The sequence below is a fragment of the Chenopodium album genome, chromosome 5 (assembly GCF_948465745.1).
Source record: "Chenopodium album chromosome 5, dcCheAlbu1.1, whole genome shotgun sequence".
NCBI lineage: Eukaryota > Viridiplantae > Streptophyta > Magnoliopsida > Caryophyllales > Amaranthaceae > Chenopodium > Chenopodium album.
The window spans coordinates 8800583-8816817 of NC_137838.1; the positions used below are offsets into that span (position 1 = coordinate 8800583).

Consider the following 16235-nt stretch of genomic DNA (forward strand, 5'->3'; position numbering starts at 1 on the left):
GAAGGAAAGATCAAGTTCCTTGAGGCTCTTAAATCTTTGTAGAAAATCCGCTAGGTCTAGCGTGCCATTGAGCCTGTTGAAAGACATATACAAAAATTGGAGCTCTCTTAGTTGGAAAAATGACTTTGGGATTGGCCCTTCCAAGCTATTGTACCTCAAGTCAAGATAACTAATCTGGGAAGAGGCTATGCTTGCAAATTCATTCAGTTGCCCACTGAATTTGTTTTTATACAAATCGATCAACTGAAGTGATGGCAAACTGAATAATGAGGTAGAAATTTTTCCATCAAGTGAATTATAAGACAAGTTAAGCTCTTCTAAACTTAGTAACCTATCCCAATCTGTGGCATTGATTGAACCATTCAAATTGTTAAATCGAAGATTTATGGATTTTAGATACTTCAAGGATGAAAATGATGGAATGGGACCAGAAAATTGATTATAGGAGAGATCAATTCTAAGGAGCCTTTTAAGGTTGCTCAAGGAGCTTGGTAAAATTCCGGAAAATTGGTTTCGAGAGAGATCAATTGCACGAAGCCTTTTAAGGTTGCTGATGGATCTTGGCAGGGTGCCAGAAAAGTTTGTAGAAGAAAGGCATAACTCCTCAAGAGACCCATTCTTGTAAAAGACTGGCAAATTCCCTTGCAACTTTTCATTACCTGATAAGTCAAGGGTTCTAAGTGTTGGTACTTGAAAAATTTTACTAGGGACTATCCCATATAGGCCACATACACTTAGCGATAACTTCGTCAAGTTTGTGAACCCGGCCATAAATTCTGGTACTCGTCCACCCATGTTGCCGTTATCATCGAGCATGATTACGGAGAGATGGCGGAGATTTGAAAGGGACTTATGGATTTCACCCCTCAAGTCACAATTGGACATGCTCATTACTTGAAGGCGAGGGAGGGATGACGATAATGCCTTGCACCATTTATCCCCTACGGCTGAATTATTGACATAATCAAGATAGAGTTCCTTAATATTAGTCAAGTTTCGAATGATTGTTGCCAAATTTGGCTTGTGCATGTATAAAGGTGAATTTTCTACCCCTGAATTTGAAATATCAAGGACAACTAATTTAACAAGGTTTGATATTTCAATAGGTACCTGTCCGCTGAAGCCTACCCATGACAAGTTAAGGTAAGTGAGGCTAGACAGTGTGCCAATTCTTGACGGAATTTCACCTTGTAAATCGTTGTTGTTCGCTAAATTCAAGGTTTGGAGGAACTGAAGATGATACAAACTACTTGAATCGTCAATGCCACAAATGATATCTTTGCTACTCAAATCAAGCCCAATAACTCGACCATTGGAGTTGTCACATGTGACACCGCTCCAGTGGCAGTAATCGGTGCTTTGATTCCACCCCTCAAGCTTGTCATAAGCATTGGGAGCAAATGCAAGATTGTTCTTTAACTCGAGCAGTAAAGACTTTTGATCGCGGAGACATTGGGTAGAGACAAAAGGTATACAACTACAAACAATCAAGATGAAGAAAAAAGGCCAAGAAGAAAAAATAAGTGGAATTGTTTTCATTTTTGAGATAAGAGTGAAGTAGTATGTGAGGTACTAGGAGTAATGTTTGTTGTGAATGAATGAAACCGTTGTTGATATTCAAGTATTTATACAACTTAAGGTATGCTCAATCATGAATTATAGTGGCTAAGCTAGTACCTACAAATGACTACTACCTTTCAATTAATAATGCAACGTAACCAAGACGATTGAATTTGGTTGCATGGAGTTATGCACATTGTAATTTCTGCTAACTAGTATTGACTAGCATATTGAGACAAAACTAGTATTTCTTCCATTCATAATCGGTAAGAAATACCAATTAGATGTTGGTGTAGTGGTGATTGTAGGAAAAACTTGTGTTCGACCTCCTACAACAACAATTGGGAAGAGATTGAAACCTAACCACCCAAAACTGATCTCTAAATTTGGATTAGCGTAAAGGGTGAAGCGGCTGGAACACAAAAAAAATAATCGGTAAGAAATTGTCAAATAGAAGAATTTCATGAGGTCGGCCATTATAAGTTTAATGTGGAAAATGTGCACTTATTTTTCTGGAAAAATGACTAACTTTTTGACTTGGAACTTTAATTTGGAAGTCATTAATTAAGTAGTTTTAAATTGATGTTTCATTAAAATTAATGGAATGGAATTTCGTAATTATAGTAATTATTAAGTGTTTACACGCGGTAATTGATCAGTGTTCTTATAGACATATATCCATTATAATGCTAGTGCAGTAGTGCTACATACACTTATTTATAGCTATGATTTCATTTACAGTATTATGAAAAAAAAAAAAAAGAAATATGTTACGATTATTACAAACTATACCGCGTCTGCTATCTACTAGAATTACTACGAGTATAATTCATTATTTCATCATACACGCGTAAAAACTCTTGTTTATCACATTGCATTTCTGTATTACACCACAACTGACTTTTAGTTACGTAGTTCATCAAGGAACTGTATTTAGCTAGATTCAAACATCTAGAGCAGGTTTTTTCTTTTTGCATTTTAAGCAGCTAATTTTTTATTTACACTTTGTTTGGATAGGAAGAAATGGAAGGAAAAGAAAAGAAGAGAAATGAAGGGGGACAAAATCTCTTGTTTGAGTAAAAGATTGGGGGAAGGAAGGGGAAGGAGAGGGAGAGATTCATTTTCCCTTTCTCTTTAATAACCATAATCTCTCCAAAATTGGAGAGATTTGGAGGCAAAATGGAGCTCACCTCCCCCTCCCTTTCTTTTCCCTTCCCTTCCTCCATTTTCCCTCCCCTTCTTTTCCTTCCTTCTTTGCTATCCAAACAAAGAGTTAATGTCCTTTTCCAATTTCCACAAAAGACCTATTGAAAGAGATTTGATAAATTTTCCAAAGTTTAAGCTCAAGAAGAATTGAAGAAAACAACTTGTAACCTAGCTTGTCTAAAAAGTTATATATATTTATCGATATGATAATTATACATCACGATAATTAATAACATACCCAATCGACTTTTAATAGAGTACTTAATATATGGTTCAATAAATAAATTATTCAAGTTTTTCAAAATTAAACTTGGTTAAAGTGAAAATTTAAAAATTGTGTTAAGCATGACATAAATTGTGTGTGAGACGACGCGGTGTCTTTTGCATTAGATGCTTCTTCATATATATCGTTCTAGTTACGAAAAATAATCATTGGTTAATGGGAAATTTCCTGTTTCTCATATTGAAAAATGAAATTTCTTTCTCATACAAATTTTGTTTTTCACTATGAGAAACTGGGGCATCCTCTTACTTGTACGAGAGCAGTGTCTTAATTTCACATCTGTTCGGATGCATGACAAATTTTAGAAAATAACCTCAGCTACATTAATTCTTGGTTAAATTTAACATTCGGGAGTTGCTAAATATAGACTTCGATGTAATTTGCAGCACCAACTCATTTGCAATGATTCAAGCTAGCTCAGATTGAGTTATATTAATCGTAGCAATTAACGGGATGATAATTCTAAATGGTTTACTTGGCTGCTAATTAAATTGCCGGGATGATAAGTCCATAATAAAATTTGAAGCATTGGTTCCATGGGACTTGTTGGATCTAAACTTGGACATACTTTTCAAATAATAACTAAAGATTACATGCTTATATCAGTTCAATTATAAAGAAGTATTTCATCTAAAGTAGTAGGAACACAATTTATAAGCGGTAACAATTGATTTAAAAAAGTGTCAACCCTTAATACTTATACAACCCTTAAAGTCTTACAAACTATACTAATTACTATAATTCATTATTTTACCGGCGTAAGATTTTTGATTCAGCACATTACATATCTGTCATCCACAGCGGGATTGGGCACAGCAACACCTATATGAAAGATGAAACAACATGAATAAGAAATTCAATAAGATGAAACGAACGCCTCCGGGACGTTGGATAAGCATTTAAAATTTTACCGATTTTAATTTTGAAAAGTTTGACAAAATCACGCGTCGATCAGTGTAATTAATGTTAATTTTAATTTAATCTTTCTACTTTTAACTACCTTATCCAACACCCTGGGACGTTCGTTAGCATTTGTGAAATATTGAAATAATTAATAATAAAAAAAAATTATTATATTTCTTTCAAAAAAAATAAAATAAAATTATATGGTAGATAGCTTTTGAGATAAAATCTTACGTTCTTTGATGGAGGTATAAATGTATAGTGGAAGGTTTTGTACATACTAGAAAGTTTATTTATGAAACAAATAGTCTTAGAAATTTTAAAGCAGTGCAGTGGCGGCAATTAAAAATGGCACTTTTAAGTGAGGCAAAACAAAGAAGAAAAAACAAGAATAATAAAAATAGAAAGACATACAAACTCAAATATGTAAATGATAAATTAAATCATTCTTACCCTTCATTAAAACTGTTTGAGGATAGATCTAGCCACTCAAGTTGTCTTAGATGGAAAATTGACTTTGGGATTGGCCCTTCCAAGTTATTGCTGCCTAGGTATACATCTGTTAACTTGGACAAAGCCGGGCTTGCAGACTCATTAAGTTGCCCACTGAATTTGTTATTTTCCAAATATAAGGACTGGAGTGATGGCAATGAAAACAATGACATAGGAATACTTCCATCTAGTGAATTGAATGACAAGGAAAGTAACTCTAGATTGAGTAGTTTCTCCCAATTTTTGCCAGTGATAGAACCAACTAAACTGTTGTTGTGGAGATTTAAGGTTTTCAGTTTCTTCAATGATGAAAACGATGGAATGTGACCAGAAAATTGGTTATCATTTAGTTCTAGATCCTCCAGTATGTTAAGACTTCCAATTGATGATGGAATGGAACCAGAAAACTGGTTAGTGGTTAAAACTAAACTCTGAAGGAGGTTTATACTTCCAATTGATGATGGAAGACTTCCATTGAATTGGCAGTATCTTAAATTTATTGTACGAAGACTCTTGAGATTGCTAATGGAACTTGGCAAGACCCCGGAAAATTTTGTACTACTAAGGATCAGCTCCTCAAGAGACCCATTGGTGTAAAAGACTGGTAAAGTCCCTTCTAAGTTGGGATTAACAGAAAAGTCAAGGTTTCTAAGTGTGGGTACTTGGAAAATTTTATGAGGTACTATCCCGGTTAAGTCATTATAGGATAGTGACAGCATTGTCAAGTTTGTGAGCCTGGTTAAAAACTCTGGTACCGGACCAACTAGAGAGTTACCATCCAAACGGATTACAGAAATACGGTGAAGCCTTGAAAGGGAGTTGTGAATTTGTCCTTCAAGGTAACACAAAGACATGCTCAAGACTTGCAAGTGAGGGAGCGATGATGCTAACGTCTGGCACCATTGGCTCCCTATGGCTGAAATGTTGACTCGATCAAGATAGAGTTCTCTGATATTCGTCAAGTTTCTAACTATATCAGCCAAATTTGGCCTATTCATGTATGTTCTGAAACTATTAGAAATATCAAGAACAACTAATTTGACAAGGTTTGAGATTTCAATAGGTACCTGACCTCTGAAATTGGTGTCACTATAAGGTGCAGTAGACAAATTGAGGTAAGTTAGGCTAGACAGTTTGCCTATTGCTGAAGGTATCTCATCCTGGATCTTATTTTCACCCCCCAAATTCAAGCTCTGGAGGAACTGCAGACGAAACAAACTGCTTGTATTGTCGATGCCACCAATGATATTTTTGTTGCTCAAATCTAAGCCAATGACTCTACCGTTATTTGAGTTGTCACATTCAACTCCGCTCCATTGACAATAGTTTGTGCTGTGATTCCACCCCTCAAGCTTGTCTAAGGCTTCGGAGTTGTACTTAAGATTGTTTTTTAACTCAAGGAGTAAAGACTTTTGATCGTCGAGATATTGACTGGAGATAGAGTGCATATACAGGCAGCTGTATATCCATAAACAAATCATGAAAGAAAGACATGATGAAGAAATGAAAGGCGGCATTTTGGTATTAAAACAGAGGTAGAGTGGGCAGTGGGTTAGTTGCTTGGTGCTGAAATGGAACCTTACTTATAAAGATTTTTGAATATCATTTTGAGATTTATAAATTTCATGGTGTCCACCATCATAATTTAAATTGAGATATATTGGCGGACAATTTTTGACCGTAGACTAATTTTTTGACTTGAAAGTCCTTTTTTAATATTTAAACATATTACGAGCACACATTCATGTACTACGCCATGGAAATTGGAAATCCCAGACCCCGATTGACCTGCAAGACACTACTCGCACCAAGTCTATTAATTTCCTAACATTCTAAGATAAAACCATTAACAATTTACAATATAGATTGGGACATGCATTTGAAAATTGACTGGCTTTTTGACGTGGAAATCATTAGTTATTGTAGTCTTGGAGAAATACCTATATTTTCAGGATGTTTCAAAGAAATTCCTGGTAGTTTTTGCTAGCTACTCCCTCTGTCTCTAAATTACATTCCTACTTCTCTCTATCATGTGAGGAATAAATGTTAGAAGTAGGAATGTAATTTATTGACGGAGGGAGTAGTAAATTATTTACTAGCAACACGATCATGTACTACGCCATGAAAGCCAGACCCCGGTTGACCTGCAGTACATTTCTGAATATTGAGACTTGTTCAAAATGTGCTTAATTAAGCATTGACATAGACTATGTATTGAAACTTAAAAGGGTCGGATTAATTATACTAATTAACTCGAGTTTATCTTACAAGTAGTGCATTACAGTAGTGTTCATTTAATTTGATGTTCATCATAATGTCAATGTCTCGAAACTTTACACATCTATACTTCTAAGTTCTTACTTTAATTGGTTTTATGTTATGAGTGGAAAAAGAAAGGTTATGCTTTATTTCGTTAACAGTAGTTTCTGTCCTGACTTTATTTTAAGATAAAGCCTTTATAATTAAGTTTACAGTATAGAATGGGACATTATGTGTGGAAAATTCACTGGCTTTTTGACTTGGAAATCACTTTATTAGGATGTTTCATTGAAATTTTTGGCATGGAAATTAAATTTGGTGTACATCATTTTGAAACGATACTTGCTAAAATACATACAATAGAGATTTTATTTTTGTTGAAGACTTGAAGTGTGCCAATTCAATCAGTGAAGTAGTATTACAAGGATTAAACTGAATTCCTTTGATAATGACAAATTTTTAATCTTAACAAGGCTTGGTATGGCGTGACATTGTTTAATTTCCTCAATATCTCGTATAAGGGCATATGTAACTGGCAAACACTAGTCCTTATAGTCTCATAAAATCGTATTTGTCCTTTACTTTCAAGCTATGGTTAAGTGACGAAGAAAAATGTCATAACTAATCTTTGTTAGCTTAGCAGTCAAGTCTCATATAGTCGTATGTGTTCTTTATTTTCAAGCTATAGTTATGTGATGAAGAACAAAATGTGGTTAATTTTAGCATTGAAGTCATTAACTTAGTCCTTAGCTAAGTAAACATTCTTGTAGTCTGTTTAAAACTAAGCTCAACCAACCATATAGCTGTTACTTGGTGTAAATCTGGAGGCCTATTAAGATTTCTCTCAGAATAATGACTGAATCTTTGACACATTAAAACTGTGCTATGCAATAAGCATGAAGGCTTCACAGCAGAATGATTTTGAATTTTCATTGAAATTTCGAGCTTGTAAGATTTCGTGTTATGATCAGTACTTTGTAGTTTGTATCCTTAATCATAAAAATAAGGGAAGTGTTTAATTCCTTCATTGGTAATTATAATTTTTTGTATGTTATGTAGCTAAACGCCTAAACAGTACAGATGGTATTATGTCTTAGCTTCAGTAAAATGCATATCAGCATATGAGTATCGGTAAATCCATGTTGATCTGCAATACATGAATTGGTGTCATGATATTCTGAGATATAACTTGCATGATGAGAGTTAGCTACTAGTGATTTTTTTTTATTCTTCTTAAAGTTCTTCATACAAGAGAATAAGAGATCTAAAGCTTTATTAAAATTTGTATTACTGCTTGTTAATAATTGGGTATGTTCCAATTTCTTGTTTAACATTTATTTCTTTCTTAATATAAAATCCTCTCAAGTTGTGTTCACTTTAACACGGATAACTTTACTTTGTATGAATATGATCCAAAAAGCTCTCACAAAATATGATTGAATGAGACAATTTAATGGGACGAACAGTATTTAACTAATATATCTATTTAAATCATCTTTCAATCTTTATCTTCCGATCCACATTAAGTAAATAAATAGTCATTTTCTCTATTGTCATCATGTCTTCAAAGTTCAAACTTAGGAGCAAACGTTGTCTCTAATTGACTCCAATTCATCATTTTTTATGAAGGTAAGAAGAAGAGGGGCCGGAACTTTTCACAAGTCAATCCATTTTGGGTTAGAGGATTGGAATAAGCCCTTTAAGAATGGAGGGATAAGGAAATCAACACACCTCAAAGGCCCAAAGTGTCTATCCCTCTAACCCAAATACTCCCTTTGTCCAATAATATTTGCATGTCTTGTTAATATAAATATACTTCCTAAGTCCGACTATCCCTTAATTTTTGACTCATTTGGCCAAATATAGTTCGAAAATGATCAATTCATTTCACATATAAATACTGAGTACCCTCTAATTTGGAAAAAAAATATTTGTGTAAAATTAACTTCTCCATGTAAATTTTTGTTTTTCTATGTACTTTAATTCCTTTTTCTATCTATTTTTTGCAACCCTTGGTGAATTTAATTTAATTTAAATTTCCAATTTACTTTTTACTACTTTATCTTTTATTTTCTTAATTCATGTTAAATTTGTTCAAAAAGGTCCGGTATTAAGTGACAAAGGGAGTATAATATCTACGCGATCTTTAAGTTCCTTGCAGATATAGTAGGTGTCCTAATTTGACTTTTGTACCGTTTACATTAACCAATTAAACCAATGTTTGACTATTATATACATAATTAAAAACAAAACTGTAGATACTTGTTACTTTGTTAGAATTGTTTCAATTTGTAAACTTTTATAATTTATACTTGTTGTTGGAGATACACTTGGTAATTAAGGAGGACTCGTGTTCGATCCCCGCAACAACAATCGGGAGGGGATTGGAACCTAACCATTCAGAACTGATCCTCGAATTCGGATTAGCCCAAAGGGTGTACCGGGTGGAACACCAAAAAAAAAATAAAAAAAAAATTTGCATTGACATATACGAAGTACAGAGTATTTTTTTTGACATATACGAAGTACAGAGTATAATATACTTTAATAAATGGAGGCCCTGTTTGATTCACTTTAATTTTGCTGAACTGAAATTATTTTTACTGAACTGAAATTATTTTTACTGAACTGAATTTATTTTTATTGAACTGAAATTATTTTTACTGAACTGAAATTATTTTTACTGATTTTCTATTATAATTCTTCTTTAAGAAAACTGAATTTTACTGAACTGAAATTAATTTTATTAAACTGAACTTATTTTTACTGAACTAAAATTATTTTTATTATAATTCTTCTTTAAGAAAACTGAATTTTACTGAACTGAAATTAATTTTATTAAACTGAACTTATTTTTACTGAAGTGAAATTATTTTATTAAATTGAACTTATTTTTACTGAACTGAAATTATTTTTACTTAATATTATTTTTTAAGGTGAAGAGAACAGGGTCAGACTATATATGCGAGTATGTACTAGTCAATTGGTCAACAACCGTCACTCATACGGACCACACTAATCTATAACGGCGGTAAAACTAAGGGTTAACCGCATACAAGAATTCCAGAACAAGCTTTACAAGCCGAGTGTATTTTCCCGCCAAAAGGGCCACACTACATAAAACCCTTTTTTTTTCCTCTCAAAATTTCATTTTCTTTTCAAAACCCTTGAAATGCCCAATTTCTAGGGTTCGTAATCGCAAAATTGGGGTTCAATTCCACTGCTGAAGAAATGGAAGATTCTGATAATTTAAGCACTCAACCTCACCGTTCAATCACAGCCGGCACAATTCGCCGAATTAAACTGGAGAATTTCATGTGTCACAGCAATTTGGAGATCGAATTCGGCGATTTTGTCAATTTTATCACCGGACAAAATGGCAGTAAGTCTCTCTTTCACCTCAATATTCAATTTCAGTTCGTTAATTTTTTCCCTAATTTGAGGAGAATTTTGATTCTGTGATTTTTTTCGGTGCAAAATGAAATTTTTGTATGATTTTAGGTGGAAAAAGTGCGATTTTAACTGCATTATGTGTTGCTTTTGGGTCTCGAGCTAAGGCCACTAATCGTGCTTCAACTTTGAAAGATTTCATTAAGACTGGTTGCAGGTTTACTTTCTTTCTAATTTTATGTATAATTTAATTGGATGCTGCAATGTGTTAAGTTAAGATATTGAATGTGTATGTGATCAAGTTTACGGCAACCTTAAGCGCAATTATTGTCTTTCGGGCAGCTATGCTTTGGTGCAGGTGGTACTAAAGAATGAAGGAATGGATGCTTTTAAAGTAGAATCTTATCGTGAATGCATAATTATTGAGCGCAGGATCACTGAATCATCTAGTACACTTGTGCTAAAGGATCACCAAGGTTCGTACTTAAGCTTCATTATGTCTTCTAAAGGAATTATCTTATGAGTAATTTTGATAAGTGAACCACACGTATATCCGAAAATAGTAATAGGGAAGTGTGGGGCGGGGATGGGAGCAAGTTATACCATGTATTTATCGATATATTACATTGCATTTCGCATGCCAATTGTCATGATTTGTTGAACTAGGTTGGTCAGTTGGTGAGCCTTATGTTTCACATAGAAACTATGCAGTAATTTACAGCCAAAGGGGCTTATAGTTCTTGCTTTACTAGATCATCAGTCTTTATGTTGCTCCTGTTTGTGGCTGTGTCTCATACTTTTTACTCCTCATAGTTCTTTAAATTATAGTTTAAAACTATAGTGAGTTATATGTATGTGATGATCAACAAGCACAAACAACTTTACTTTTTGTTTTTGCTTGAGGAACAATTTATAATATATTTTTTTTATTCAAGATAAGTTTTTTTAAACATCCTTTTATTATTGTACTGTTATTGCTATTAACCTTGCTGATACTTACGTTTTCTTTGTCATGGACAGGTAGAAGGGTTTCTAACAAGAAGGAAGAGCTTCGGGAACTTGTGGAGCATTTTAACGTGAGTTTATTCTTTCTTATGTCACCTGTTATATTGGTATATGATGAACTGCAAAATATTTGTAATTTGTTATAATTTTTACAGATAGATGTTGAGAATCCATGTGTAATTATGACTCAAGACAAAAGCAGGGAGTTTTTACAGTCCGGAAGTCCGAAAGACAAGTTCAAGGTAAGAGCAAACATCGAGAAGTTAATTGTTGGCGTTCAGTTTTGATGTTTCTAAGGTGTTTGTGGATAATGATATGCCATTTATATCTGCTTTATCTTGTATGTGGCCATTGGCCAATGTTTGCTTGTGTTTCTAATTAATCATTTACTTGGAAAGTATAGTTGTCAAGGGCCCTCACTTATACTCGAACAATTTTTTAGTTTTTTTTCAAGGCAACTCTTCTTCAGCAAGTTGATGATCTATTGAAAGCAATTGAACAAGCTCTGGAAACTGCTGATGAGTTAGTCCAAGAATTGGAGAGATCCATTGAGCCTGTTGTCAGGGAACTCAATGAATTGCAAGCAAAAATTAAAAAGACTGAGCTTGTTGAAGAATTATCAGAAAGAGTTAAACTAATGAAGTATAAGCTGGCTTGGTCTTGGGTCTATGATGTAGACAAGGAATTATCGAAGCAAAAGGCAGTAGTTGAAAAACGGAAATTGCTAATTCCAACCTGCCAAGCCGAAATTGATCATAGACTTGTAAGCCTAACTCTAAGTCACATCTTTCTTTTATTTCATGATAATTAATTTATTGGCTGTAGCTGCAATTTCAAATGACTTTTTTCTGAATAAAGTGTCCCCTACTTTAATTGTGAAAAAGTGGTCATACTAAGTTATTTGACTTTGTTGTTTCCAAAGAAATATCTTTCAATGAGCTGTACTGACTATCAGCTGAAATTCAACTCTCATTCCCCAAATACATGAGATCAACAGATTACTAACACGGATATTATAAGCTCCTACATCGTAGTGCTAAAAGCCGCAAAGCAAGGAGCAGTTGAACATGTTATTCAAACAGTACTCATTTGATTTAAATTTCCTAATATCAACTATGAAACATATTATTATAACTGGTTGAAGAATTTTTTTAATTTTTCCCCGAAAAGCAAACCATTATATATCAATTACATGGACATCATATGATTGAGCTGTTCGTGATTGTAAATCGGTAATGCTATGAAAGTGTTCAGGCAGGGGTATGTTTTCCAGCTTGATGTTTAGATTTGGAGTGTTTGCCTCTTTTTGGTTTATTCAGGATAATATACAATGGTGCATGATGTTTGCATGATATTGTATTGATTGGTGAGTCGAAAGATGTGGAAAAAAAGTTTGAACTGTGGAGACAGACTTACCACTCTTTAAAACTCTCTTAGATTTTATTTGTATATTCTTTTTTCTTTCTCACTTTACTCACTTTTTTCCCCACCTTTAATCAATCAAGTAGTTCTTTATGACGATTTATGTTAGTCGACCTTATCATTGTTTGTTGTTTGTACTTTGTATATGATCTTTGTCCACTTGCTGAAGAGAAATAGATGACAAATGCCTGTTACCTATAGTAATTACTTGAGGCTATTGTTGCAGGAGATGATTGAAGATTTGAAAAAAAGCTATACAGATATGAAAAGTCGTCATGAGCAATTGGCACAAAAAACGTCGGAGGTGAATAGATTGCAGGATGAGTTGAAGGATAATCTATCCGTGGTATGTAATTTTTTTTTAATTATACTTAAATAGGAGAGTCTATTCTATCAGAAGAATTGTGGTGTGTGAATAAAGGGAGTAATGAGCACAAGATATCTTGAACAACAAGGCAACAAGTAAATTATTTTTTTAAAATTTGTGTGTGTGTGTGTGTGTGTGTGTGTGTGTGTGTGAAGAGCTTTGGTTAGTGAAATGGTTTGTGGACCTTTGAGAGATAATTTATGCTTTGGAATTGTGATATTTTGTTGTCAAAATTAATTAGTCTCTTACTACCAGACTTGGAAAAGCTTTGTTGGTCAATTCACGAGTTTAAGACTTTTATCATTTATTTATTTACTTCCTTCGCTTTTTTATTAGATGCATCACTTTCTATATATGGAAGTTTTAGCTTAGATGCACCACTTTCCTTTAAAATTAATAAATTCTCTCTTATCTCTCTCATATCACCTGGACCCTCTTTATTTCTTCTTTCTATCTTTCTCTACTCCAAAAATTGCCTAGGTATCCGCAATTTCAGATGTGATGCATCTAATAAAAAAACGAAGGAAGTATTTTTTTTTATAAAACCATTATATCACATTTGTTCGATAATATCTAAAGGCAACAAAGTATTTATGAAAATAGGAAGGAATGAAGTTGTTCCCTTATTTTTTTTTACATATATATATTAGTGCTTGTGGCACTACTGACTAGACCTTTGAGTTGTCTTCCTTAGCATCTATATAGAAGAATTCATCATCCTTAACAAAATTTAAAACATGCTTTAGGATTGAGTGTGGGTGCTTGTTGTCTAAAGAAATAAGTCACATTGATTGACTATTAAAAATAAGACGTTTTGTCAATAGCTACCTAATAAAACCCAGATTCTGTGACCTAATAAAAAAAGTGTTACAGTAAACGTAAAATGTTGTAAAAACCTATCTAAAAAAGATAAAATTTTGAAAAATACTACCTATACCGAATTTCCACCGTCGACCGACCTCAAAACACTCTCGAAACCACCGCTTTCATTTCCGAAACTAACAGAAATTGCTTGGAATCACCTCCGGCACATCTAAAACCACCTTTCAACCCCAAAACCACCACATGTAACCCCAAAAATCACTATCCCAAAGCACTTATCTACCCTTACCACCTCGATTAAAACCTTTCCTCCTTGAAAACCAACCCTCACGACGTGTTTGGAGGTGTTTCAAGGTGGATCAACGTCGTAATTTTAAGTCAACGATGGAAATTTGGTCAAAGGTTGTATCTTATAACATTTCACCTTTTATTAGGTAGTTTCTCACAAAAAATCCTTAAAAATATTTGGGCAGAAACTAGATAGGATGAAGATTTATTAATCTTTTCCATAGGGATTTTAGTGTTATCTAAATAATATTGTACTCCCTCCGTTTTTAAATACTTTCTCCACTTTCCTTTTCCGGCCGTTTTTAAATACTTGCTCCATTTCCTTATTTGGAAAGCTTTTATAATATTCATTAATTTCTCTCACCAAGTTGACCCAACAATATTAATTCGATATTCTCTCTCCTTCAATTTTCTCCACTACTTTTGATTTTTTACAATTTTTTATTCTTCCACCAACCCCACTACCTCCATATTTTATTACTTTCTCCAATTTCTCCTAAAACTCCGCGCAAGGAGAAATGGAGCAATTATTTAAAAACGGAGGGAGTACTAAGTATTATTATTATGGCTAGAAAGTCTTGTACATACCCAATCTACACTAAATTTATTTTGTTTTTGAAAAAGGCGCAAAGCAATAGGGGGTAAGCGCCTTTTTTGCCCTAGGCAAGGTAATTTTAATGAGGCTCACCTGAAGAAAAATTCTGTTTATATAGTGCGCCTCACTTCAAAGAGGCGCACCTAGGCGCTGCATAACCCACTTCAAAGAGGCGCACCTAGGCGCTGCATAACCCTTGTCGCTTCAGCGTGCCTTAAGCTGTTTTATACATTGAATTTATTGTAGACCTAATAATTTAACACTCCCAAAATAATAGTCACCTTGTGGATGATATAGTCACTTTTTATAATTACCTTATTGTGACTTGTGAGTCATATTTTGAATGATATAATTTTATTTTAAATAATAGTTAGATAATATTAATCACTTTTCAGATTATATAATTATCTTTTGGATGATGTTATTACCTTTTCGAATTATATAATTACTTTTTGAATGATACATTTATTTTTTGAATGATATAATTACATTTTAAATAATATAGTCACCTTATACTTCCTCTATTTTTTTTTTTAATTTAATTTAATTTTTTTTGAATTTTTTTTTTTTATATTTGTTATACTTCTCTTTTCACGTTTGCCGATACATTATTCCAATCGTTAATATCTTTAATTTTGAATATGTAAAAATTATAAACAGTAGATATTAAAATAGTATAGATCAAGACGAATATAACAAGATCTCACATGACTATACCATCCACTTTAATTTTCGAGGTCAAATGATGACTGTTGGTATTTCTTATAATCAATATTAAAACACTAATTTTGTGAAAGATGTATATAGCAGCATGTATCATAGATTCCTTCCCCCACTCAAACACACACTGTAAATCAATTGCCAATTTTTTGATTTGAATAGCAGAGTAGAAGATTATATCAGTGAGGAAAGTGCCTTTTTGGAATCATGGCATCTATTTTGAGGGGATCTTGTTTCAAATCTATCTTCTGTTTTTCACTAGATTTTATGACAGTTGAATATGCTAACATTTGACTATTTGAGTGGATTGTCTGTTTGCTAATTGGTGAATCTTTAGGCAGCGAAATCTAGGATGGAATTAAAGCAAGAATACGACCGAATAATCTTTGATGTCCAGAAGATGACGAAGCATGTGAAGTCCCTAGAGCAGCAGGTTCAAAATATACAGGAGCAAAATTTGCGTAACACTCAGGTACTTTACCTTTATCCAAATAGGCAAATACTCCTAAAGTCCTAAGTTATCTTTAATATGATTATTTGTCTCTTTCTCTCTCCCTCTTTTTTTAAAAATTTTATTTTTGTACTTATTTCACACTTTTGGTTCTAGTGTGTTCTAGAAAGTTTTTTTTTTTTTTCCACAGTTTTTTCTATTTTGTTTTTGGTGAACTTCATTTACGACCTTGTCTTCAAAAAGCTTCATTTGCTACCTTACCCGTATACTCCAGAATATTTACACCTTTCCACTCACTCTTTCTTACCTTTGCATCCTCTTTTTTAACACTAACCACCTTATACACTCTCTTGCTTTTATCTTATACTCATTCTCAACATCAACACACACTCTCTCCAATTGCGTTAATTTATGTGTCAAAAATATCAGAAAAAAGAAAAAAAAAAGCTATGGGAATGTATGTAATACACAT

At 33.3% G+C, this 16235-nt stretch overlaps 1 protein-coding gene across 1 annotated transcript in view; it reads left to right on the forward strand.

Moving 5' to 3' along the window:
• Nucleotides 1-9735: 9735 nt before the first annotated feature.
• The window catches only part of LOC145631801 (structural maintenance of chromosomes protein 6A-like), a 28465-nt gene continuing 21965 nt past the window's right edge, over nucleotides 9736-16235 (forward strand). The window contains exons 1-8 of the mRNA XM_081683980.1: nucleotides 9736-10085; nucleotides 10205-10310; nucleotides 10436-10569; nucleotides 11114-11169; nucleotides 11254-11340; nucleotides 11541-11861; nucleotides 12747-12866; nucleotides 15650-15784. Coding sequence (XP_081540106.1) covers nucleotides 9935-10085; nucleotides 10205-10310; nucleotides 10436-10569; nucleotides 11114-11169; nucleotides 11254-11340; nucleotides 11541-11861; nucleotides 12747-12866; nucleotides 15650-15784 — 1110 coding nt within the window. The 5' untranslated portion in view covers nucleotides 9736-9934. The remainder of the gene's footprint in view (nucleotides 10086-10204; nucleotides 10311-10435; nucleotides 10570-11113; nucleotides 11170-11253; nucleotides 11341-11540; nucleotides 11862-12746; nucleotides 12867-15649; nucleotides 15785-16235) is intronic.